This window comes from Pinus tabuliformis, chromosome 3_1, assembly GCF_031772625.1.
Source record: "Pinus tabuliformis cultivar Carrire ecotype Pingquan chromosome 3_1, CPIR1, whole genome shotgun sequence".
Lineage (NCBI taxonomy): Eukaryota > Viridiplantae > Streptophyta > Pinopsida > Pinales > Pinaceae > Pinus > Pinus tabuliformis.
The window spans coordinates 218,380,932-218,391,288 of NC_142301.1; the positions used below are offsets into that span (position 1 = coordinate 218,380,932).

General features: G+C 34.5%; 1 protein-coding gene across 8 annotated transcripts; it reads right to left on the reverse strand.

Moving 5' to 3' along the window:
* Window positions 1–314: 314 nt before the first annotated feature.
* On the reverse strand, window positions 315–8,285 carry LOC149186577 (uncharacterized). 8 transcript variants are annotated; one of them, XM_089411035.1, is made up of 11 exons: window positions 8,129–8,285; window positions 7,325–7,495; window positions 7,135–7,225; window positions 6,931–7,026; window positions 5,525–5,641; window positions 4,410–5,066; window positions 3,695–4,107; window positions 3,489–3,588; window positions 3,237–3,296; window positions 2,720–2,839; window positions 315–1,518 (listed from the first exon to the last, which is right to left on the reverse strand). In XM_089411035.1, exons 2-11 carry the CDS (start codon window positions 7,378–7,380, stop codon window positions 1,216–1,218), a joined length of 2,013 nt encoding a protein of 670 aa, XP_089267161.1. In that variant the 5' UTR covers window positions 7,381–7,495; window positions 8,129–8,285; the 3' UTR covers window positions 315–1,215. The 8 variants fall into 8 exon arrangements, with proteins under 8 accessions (XP_089267161.1, XP_089267163.1, XP_089267158.1 ...); XM_089411037.1 differs by having other exon boundaries at window positions 7,325–7,498; XM_089411032.1 differs by lacking the exon at window positions 8,129–8,285 and adding an exon at window positions 8,023–8,119.
* Window positions 8,286–10,357: the final 2,072 nt, after the last annotated feature.

The window sequence follows — 10,357 nt, forward strand, 5'->3', positions numbered from 1 at the left end:
CCTTTCTACCAAGTAACCACATCCAAAGGTCCTCTATGCCATCTAAACCCATGGAATACTTTGTTTGGTTGCCCCATTCAAGCAGATTCCTGTATCAACGGTAGAAAGCCCAGCCGGATTTGAACCTAGGCCATCATTACTTTCCTGCTAGACCTTGGCCTGACTAATTTTAAGAGGCAATCGATAGATTATCCATATTATCTGTCCCAATAGCTTAAATTATTCACAACTTGAAAACTTGAAGACACCTTATAGTATTCTTGAGGTATTAAATTATTAATATAAAACAGAAACACAAATAAAGGCATCACTTCTGCATCTGTAAGAGATTTTATTTCTGTGAGATCATTACACTTCTCTGTCATAAAAGAAAGCACTGCAACAATAGCTACAGTGGCCCTTCATGCTGACTAGCTTTATTGTCCAACCATAAGCAATGCAGTACATAAACTGACCTCAAAAGTGTTCTTGGAAGTTCCTAGTTCTTTATAGCTATTGAAAGGTGTAAATTATACAGGACCCGCTAACTTGTTGGTGCCTGAAATAAGAATCAGGAGCACTCTTAAAGAATCTGATATATATACATGGAAGCATGAACTAGTACAACTACCTCACCATTTTAAATGAAGAAGGTTCCAAGAATCCACTCAGTGTAGTTACAACTTACTCGTATAGCGACATTCTCCCAAATACTTTACATCAAGACAAATTCCCCTTCAAACGGGAAGACCAGTGTGAACTTCTAAGAATGGACACTTGAAGGATACAGCACTGCTTTGAGTCTGCTCAAAGCCTGAAGTCAAGAACATAAAGAATTTCATTCCATTTCAGTCACCACAGACTTGATATTACACCTTCGATCTTCATCATCACTGTATACATAATTGCAATCCTTGATTGCAAATCTATAACACATCTTTCAAGTTTCTACCATAAATATCAACCTTAACTTGAGCATAAGCAGTTTCAAACCAAAGAATTCTTCAGGCTGCCCGTATAACAGGATCAGGAGAATTTGCATCTACCATGTAGACTCTGCACCTTTGCAGATTTATGATTATCGCAGTAAAGAAGAAACAACAATTATTTTAATATAATACAATTTCACAGTCAGCCATATTTTCAATATCCTGACTAATTATAGTAAGGATATTTACAAATTCAAATAAAATTTTGGCCCCACATTGTAATGTACGACTCTGTGTATGTATGTAATTACAAGGGTAGAAGATATCGGAAAGCAAATTCATATGGCATTACTTCTGTCACCTGTGAAACACATTCATCTGTCTTTCCTTTCAAGCATTCCTCCACAGTAGCTCTTGAAGAGATCGGTAATTGCTCACATATCCACTCTAACAAGGATTTTTTATCCTTTGCAAAATCCCACATATACCAATCTAACAGTTTTGGAATAAGGACCTTCCTCTCAGCAGTAACACCAATAGCAGCCAGCAAATATTCCCTTTTGGCTGCTTCCAATTCCGTTTCCACCTTATTAGATGTATATACCCGCACCTGTCCATTGACAAAACCAAAGATTCAGAGATGTGAACACCTATTTTTGGAAATCCCTGTAAAAAGCATACAAACATGGACATAAAAGCAATGTTTTTCTGAGAATTTTCATTTTTATGAGTTTCCAAGTGTAAGTGTTAGAAAACATTTGCCCATATTTCAATCATGAACAAGGGGGATTTCCCACGAGGCTTTGCATGAGCATCTTCTGGAATATATATAGAGCAAGATGGTTGGTTGATTATACTGTCTTGTGTGCTTCAAATGCAGAGTTTAGGAGCACTTTGCATTGTATGCTTCAAATGCAAAGTCTGAAAGATGCCTTAATACATGCATTTACTCAAAAATTGTTCTACAATGTTAACTGATTGAATTAGACGCTAGACTGGAGGCCTGCATTTAAAGTAAACAGCCCATAATTACAAGTCCCACAACAATTTAACTTTATATGCATGCGGCATGTATGGCGTCCCACCATCTATGTTACTGGATCGGATCCAAGAATAGTGTTTCTGTGGATCTGCATCCAGCTCTGTTTCGGATACATTTCCAGAAGGATCCACACGAGATCTGTTTATGGCTTGGAAAAAATGTCAAGCTAGCAGATCCTCCAACAAAAAGAACATATTTTAAAAATCACAAAGAAACATAAAATTAAAATTAAAAATGGCAGAGTGCAGGGCCCTAAAACCATAATTTCTCCCTACAAAATAGACCATCCTCCCATCCTAGAACATACAAATCTGAGATTTTGTAGCAGTCTGCATTTCTGAGTTTGTGAGAAAAATCCAGAGCATAACGTTTTCAAAGATTCTGAATTTTCTATGTTTATCATAGGGATATATATATATATATATATTTGAGAACAATAATCAATTTCGAACATAATGTTTTCAGAGATCTGAATTTTCTATGTTTATGATTCACTCTCTCTCTCACACACACCCCATTTCCCCACATCCAGATCCTGACTTTTCAAAAACTCTGACAGATCCATCATTTCCATGCAACTTAGACCACTGTTTTTCTTTATGTGTTGGCTATTAGTTTGATTTTAATTTTGCGTTTCAAAGCTTAGGGCTCCAGCAGAAAACCATGGTTGATATTTTGATTTCAAATTTCAATAACTCATTTATAGAACTATTAGGCAGATTTATTCACGACACATGCACATAAGCCCAAGTGCAGATCTACTACTTACAGCAGGAGAGGACCAACTTCCACAACACAATGCAAACGTAATCAATGGCTCAGAACACTCTAAACCATAAACAGCCCGCATCATAGCCTCCTCGTCAGATTTTCCATTTTTCCAATAGGCCTGGCATTCAGTCAACACAGAAAGGTCAGTTAGATACATAAGTTGGAAGAATTTGAAATATCTTCCCTGGAAAGGAAAATTATTAGAGTGAAAGGGTGTTCGAAGTATGAAATGTTCAATAGCCAATGCATTCATCAATTGCCCTCCCACATTAAGGACTGCCTGTAACCCTCCAATCACAGTACACACAGAAATTAAATAACTGCAAAATAATGTCGATAGGAAATTCCACAAGTTCTTTGATAATCTTATTATCATTGTAGAAGCAGGGCAACCTGTCATTATATAAGTTACAGAAAGTTCCTTCAATGTTTGCACTCTGATACAGACAGCTACTGTGGTAAGAAATGAGCAATAAAGTCGATTGATTGCATTCTCATATTTGGCAATGTCATACCTTGCGCATTACCGAAACAACCTTCTGAGGTGTGCCTGGTATTCCGTGTTCAAGGAAGGCCTGAAGTTCTCTAAGCGTAAAAGTTCAAAAAATTGTATTAGTCACAGGAAGATGCATCCTAGAGTGAAGATCAGTTGTTTAGAAAGCAATAAATGAAGACTGGGAGAACCACTTAAAAAGTTGAATGAGTTTGTTTAGATAACAATAAACAGAAACTATACATGCAAACCAGGGGGAATGTTAGTATCATACATGCATCATGCAGGCATTGTAAATGTTGATCCAAAACGCTAGCTTCTGCTGATATGTCAAGCCCTTTACATCTGCAGAACATAGTTTGCTGACAAGAAATCTGAAAGCACAGACTTATAAATTAGCCCAAACCTAAAAACGACTAAAAGAGAACATAAGCAAACAAACATGCATAATAGCATTATTTCAACAAATGACAAACACACCTTAATCTTCTGAATAAAGAAGCACAACTTGGTAGCCGACCCAAGTCAAATGAGTGTGCAGTGATATCATGGAAATGTTTGTATGGACCAATATCTCTCAGGATTGATTCAGAACAAACACCATAAGGATCTTTGAAATGCATTTCTTCTGAACATTCTGTAGGTATTTTACGGCTCAAAGGGCTTCTCGAGCCATAACTCTTTGACCTTGAAAAAGTCAACCGTGAAACTGTTGACGATGTCTCCTTATTGGTTGCCAACGATGGTCTTGTTAGCTTCAAAAAAATACTCATCAAACACTTCACAATCTCTTCAGAAAGCTTGTTTGGTTGTGTGCTTTTCCCCTCTTCAAAAATATTCAGGGATGGTAGTTTCGTTGGTCCAAAATGAGTATTCACTAGAGTATGCTCTGTCTGGCAAATGTTATAATATCATACATAAATTGAATCAATATCTACTCATACGATATTCTGAAAGTGCAGCTGCACATAAGAAATGTAACTTATTTTTTACTTGAAATGAATTCATAATTCTTTTCTTGGAAAAAAAAAACTATACTCATATGATATACAGATAACCCATGCAGTTTATACTTACAATATCAAACAGTGCTAAGGAGCAAAAAGATGCTCACTTGCTAAAGAAGTATTTTTCTATCATACATGATTCTGCTAAATAAGTGTTTTGCTAACATACATGATTCCAAAATTATTACCTTTCTTTTTGGTGTTGGGGGCTGTGTTTCCATAAGAGTTGTACGAATCAGTGAGGCCTGTTTCTGAGCTCCAGTCTTTCCTTTTGGGACTGGAGGCAAAGAATGTAGGTTCTTTGCTTTCAAATGCGACTGGTTCTCTTTCTCATGGCTAATTAATGGTATCCTTGATTTCCTGTGCTTTGTTGATAGCTCTAATGCCTTTGTTTTTACAAGCCCCTTGTAAATAGAAAGGCTGCCATTCATAGCCTGCGATAGAAAGAAGAGGCCCTGGGTGTCTGGTATAGAGCCCATAGATAGTTGCCTTCTATGTAAACCTCCAGTTTCCAAAGCCCTATTATGTGTTTTGGGGACTCTATTCGGTGTTCTCAGATTCCTATCTGGTGAACTCCCTTTCATGGAATAAAGCATGCTTCCTACAAAAGAATCTTGTTTTCCCTGTTTCCTAACATAATCAGATAAATTTCCCGATGAAGGAGACCTACGCAGTATTCTCTTTGCCTTCAATTGTTCAGCATTGCCAAGCGGTTCCTTCTGCTTTGTGGATGATGGGGCATGCTCTTCATTCTGATACATACATTGTCTCAAGCGTACAATTTGTTCCTCTAGGCAAACAACTTCTTCCTCAAGCAAGGCTACTTCTGCAAGAAGCTGCTTTGTCTGACCAAGCCACGAAGAAAGCATATCTGTCAAATAATATAATAGACTCTAGACACCTCCACGAGGACAAAACTATTTTGAGAAATGAAATAACTCACACATTATCTTTCTGAGGACCTCTAATTAGAACAGAAAGTCATCTCTTACAAAATAGTTCCGACTATCAATCCATTATAGGTTCCTCTATAAAACTGGTTTTATCTGTGCTTCCCTATAGGGAAAGTAATCCATCATTTGAAGACAAGAATATGGTATGATTTCAGAATTCTGAATAGGAACTATAAAACTCTCTTACATGAATAAGTGAAGTGAAAGATATGCCCATGCCGTTTCATCTACAATTCTAAATGCTAACATTTCACTCAAACAATATGCTTGCGAACTAGATCTTGAAGGCATTCACTCAACCATTTTGATCACCTACTAAATCTTGCTCTGTATATCAGGTTTTAGTATACCTTTTGAGGAAGAAATGATGGAAGACGAGGGAGAACGCCTAGAGGTCTTGTGAAGGCTCTTTCCAATGCTCTGTGCACGTCCTCCTGGTGCCTAAGTGTTTTACGTAGCCTATCAATCTGCAACTTGAGGAGAACACATAGTCGATCAGATATATATTACAATTTAGCTATAGCTTAAATTATTCCATTCAGATGTATACCGGGAGAATTCAAATCACATTGCAGAGACTAAGAAAACCCAAGATCTGGACCCTTTTAGAACAACACTGAATCAGTCGATGATGAACATACAACAATTAGCTCACACATAGGTGAATTATTAAGCTTTTACTGTTCACCAACCCCTGGAGGGAGATTAATTGGAGACTACCTTAACCCAAACCACTAAGAGAAAAAAATGCAGCACCTGAACCACAGTGATTAGAAAAGTGTAAGATGGTGTAGACCTCCCCAACCATTACTTCAATGGAGCATCACAGGGAAATCCATCCCTGGGAGGAACAGGTGGTATCATATTCATTACTCGTTAACATTCAATTAGTTTCAAGGCAGGGATAGGCTACAGATCCAATAATGTGGCTGAGTTGTGGGCCTTGAAATTAACCCTTGACATGGCATCTGAATATTCAATATAGCTTCAACAGTTTACAAACATTTAGAGACTCAAGGCTATTAAGAAACTGGTTTAACTTGGAGAATTCTGGAGGGTTTCACACAGGTTACTTTCTCCCACATATTCCGAGAAAGGAATCAAAAGGCTGATACTTCGTCAAACGAAGGCATTCTCCGGGTTCCTGGATGTGGTTGGTGCATGAAGACAAAGGTGGACAACTTTCATACCATTCTCATAACACTTTTCTCTGATATTTATGTTGCTGTGTATGGTTTCCAGTTTTTATTGGCAATTATCTATTCTACATATGTTTTTAATAAAGCACATCTGGAAGATTGTACAAAGGAACTGTTATGTTGGTTTTATAACTGAGGTCAATAGGTCAAGGTCACATGTTATCAGGATGGAAATAGTCTTCTAAATATTTTGATGTTGAATCTATGGAGATTATTATGTCTTTTTATTGGACCTGTGAAAGGCTATAAGAATGCATGAGAAACATCTGCTCAATGTAATTTTTCTCTTTTATCAGTAAATTATAATTTTTGGGGGCGGGAAAAAAAATACGTCAAAGACATGGTGAGCAATGTGTGCCTAATAGGGTAGGAATTACGTTTGAACCCTGAACTTTTCCAACCCAAAATCAAAATCAAAATCGCTCAGGCTTATACCAGAAGGTTTAAATTACAAACTGTTATCGAGAACCCTGATTGAAATTTAGCTGTAAAGAGCAACTCTGGTTAGCAACGAAAGAAAGGGAGAGAGACAGAAAGAGCAGTAACAAACTCCATACATCTTGCTCAAGGTTTAATATTCTTTCCCGGCCTGAAGACCTCCTAGAGCGAGCATTCCCCGTTGAAGGTCTTTGAAATTCTTGTCTCTGGATGCCCTTCAGAAAGAAAAACGCCACCAGTCATTGAATCAGGCAAGGATGGATTGAGTTCTGTTGGATACAGTCTAAGCTTTCGTTTGAATAAAAGAATAAGAGAGAAACTACCTTATCCTTATTCCCGGGCATGTTTGCTAACCGAGAGAAGGTATTGCTCCGGGCACCGATGGATTCCTTCTCCCCACCATGAAATGATAATCTGGCAGTAGCACAGAACACAAGAACAATCAGCTATTCAATAAATATAGAATCCCATTGTTGCCTATGGGATAGATTGAAATTTCTATATTTTAAGTACCTGGGAGAAACCTGGCCAACTGCTGCCAGTGCATCACTGAAAGGTTTTAAAGCCATGGTTGCTCACACCTTGATTTACGGCAATCCAGCCAGAGGCTTCGTAGGTAGCCAATATAAATTTTGTGCAGAAGAGCACCATTCGTTCCTGGGATTCAATGCTCTTCTCAGCACTCTGCTGCAGGGAAAACCCATTACAGAGGGGATAAAAATGATCAGCCAATGAAGAATGAAACAGTAACAACACAATAATTAAAAATTTGGCTCCAACCTTCCATAAACCCGATTTTAATAAATACTGGCATTTCCATCTGAGGTAAGATTGATGTTTTCTGGCAACCCACATGCAGTTCAGTTCTAACCATCCTAAATTACACCCCAATTCAAGCTCTGGGAGTCTTTAAGCTTCACAGTAAGCAATGCTGATCCTAATATGAAATTCACACTTCAACCAGTTAAGCGCTCTCAGCCTATACCATTTTATTTTTACTGTGAAGATGTAGGACACAACCCATGAATTCAAAAACTCTTTCACAGGTTATATTGTTTTGGACAGACCTATAGAACCCAAAACAAAACTCAAAAATTATGTTGATCAGAAAGCATCAGTAAGCAAGTAAACAAATATCATCGAAGCGTCGCACCAGCATTTATCATCTGATTGTTGAAAAGCCCATCTGAGGGCCTCATTCTCATACATACCAATAATTTTTTTAATACAGAGAATAGATGTACCAAGAAGCCCAGCAGACAAAAACGCATGAATGCAGAACTTAACTTTGGAGCAAAGGGAACTAGCGATGGGCACCTATAAAATCGGCTGAAACAAACTTAAGCGAAGCAAGCAACACACCCACCGAGCGGGGCCACAATGGGGTTTGCTGTTGCTTAGAAGGAACCATGCAGTATATATAGCTGTCAATCAATGGTTGGGCGGCCATACATTCCAATGACAAGGTAATTGAGTGCAGGCCATTTATCCCTCCAACTTCCCCATCCAAAGCCCATGCACCTTTCACTTCTTGAATTTTCAAAATTTCACTCCTTTATTACGATTAAAAATTTTCAATTTCAGTTATTTATAATTAAAATTACTATTTAAAATTATTTTTAATAGTTTAAATAGGCAGGATTTCATTGGGAAAAGAATGGTTTAACAGCACCATCTTATTAAAATTTCGTTAATTTTTTAGAAATGCAAGTCATTCAGTTTCAGAATTTAGAGGTGTTTCAAAGGTTTTTGAGGATGTTTAATTTATTTCTACTATTAAAACATCCATTCAAATATTTTAGTTTGAATTTTTTTTAAAACAATTATAAAATTTGGACAATAAAATTATCCTCTATACAAAATTATCATCTACTATTTTTCAATTTATAATTAAAATTAATTTTATTTTAACTTTAATTTATTAATTTATATACAAATATAAATTATTAAAAAATAAATAAAATTTTCTACTCTATAATTTAAAAAAAAAAAAAAAAATCTTTTTAATATAATATAAATCACAAAAACTTGAATTCAAATAAAATTCTTATTAAATAAAATTATATATAAATTATTCAAAAAAAAAAATCTTATTAAATAAAATTAACTTCCATAATTAAACGAAATTTTCTTTTATTCCTGTTAAAAATGTTTATTAATTTTACCTAAATCAAATCAAATTATTTGCCCTGATTCTTTTATTGTACTTCACTTCCACTTATTTTTTGTCTTTGGTTGTGCATAAGATTTGGGTCGTTTTCACTTTTTCTGGTTTTTGGATATTGTTTTCTTTTTCTTTGAAGGAAGAGCCACATAGCGTTATATTTGGTGAATTTTTTTTAATATATTACTACTCACAACAATCATATCAAATCTTACAATGATTCCCAAGGTTTGAGGAGCAAAATGTAAGGCCCGCCTGTTTGCCTCAACTCCCTACGTTGGGAAAGTATTTACATCTCGCACAGAAATCCAAGTGAAGGGCGGGAACTAGTTATCTCTGGAATATAGTACGTAAAAAAAGTTCAATAGGTAATTCAGTATAGACTATTTTGGATAATGTCTTCACATTATTAGTGTGGGCCATCAGGAAAAATAATATAATTATAATATAAGCTCATAATAAGGAAATGGTGTTATAATAATAATAATATTATTATTAAGGATAGTTAAGTTTAAATGGAATTAGGACTAAATATATAATAATCTAATTGCGTTTTAAGCGAAATTTAATTAATTTTTTAAAGTGAGATTGTAATGTTTTGTTGTTTACTTGTATTTTAAAATATATAATTATATTTATTATATTTTTTAATATTTAGTTAAATAATTTAAAATTATAATTTTTTTAATTTTTAATTAAATTAATATATATGTAGTTTAATTAATAAATGAAATAGTTTTTTTATATGGACTGGTTTTTTAATTGAATCTTGCTGTGAGATTATGATTTTTTTGTTGTTTACAATATATTTTTAAATATATTGATAGATTTAGCACCTTGAAAATTTTTTGAGACATTCTATTTTGTAAATTAAATAACTTAAACTTATGATTTTTAAAAATCTATACTATATTCTAGACAAAATTTACCAAAACAAAGTGACAAAGAATAAAAAACAATTCATTTATTGATTATTATAACAAATTCAATAATAAAATAATTTAACCTATAATATAAAATAATTTTAAAACAATTATATCTACCTTATATTATATTCTAGAATTCTAATATTTTTTATTAAAAATAAATGCTTGCATTATAATAGTCAAAGAAGTTGTAAAATCAACTTCAGTTAATCATAATAATCAAAGAAGTTGTAAAATCAACCTCCATTATTCCCAAATAACATTGATAAAATCAAAGAAGTTGTAAAATCAAACACTTTTTATGAAATTTAATACATTTATAATAATAAAATCAAAAATCATCTAAAATGAATTTTCTTTTTTAAAATTATGCATGATTTATTAATTTAATATATTACATGTAAATAAATCATGTATGTGGTAACTAACTTCAATTTCACATATAAATTCCAATCA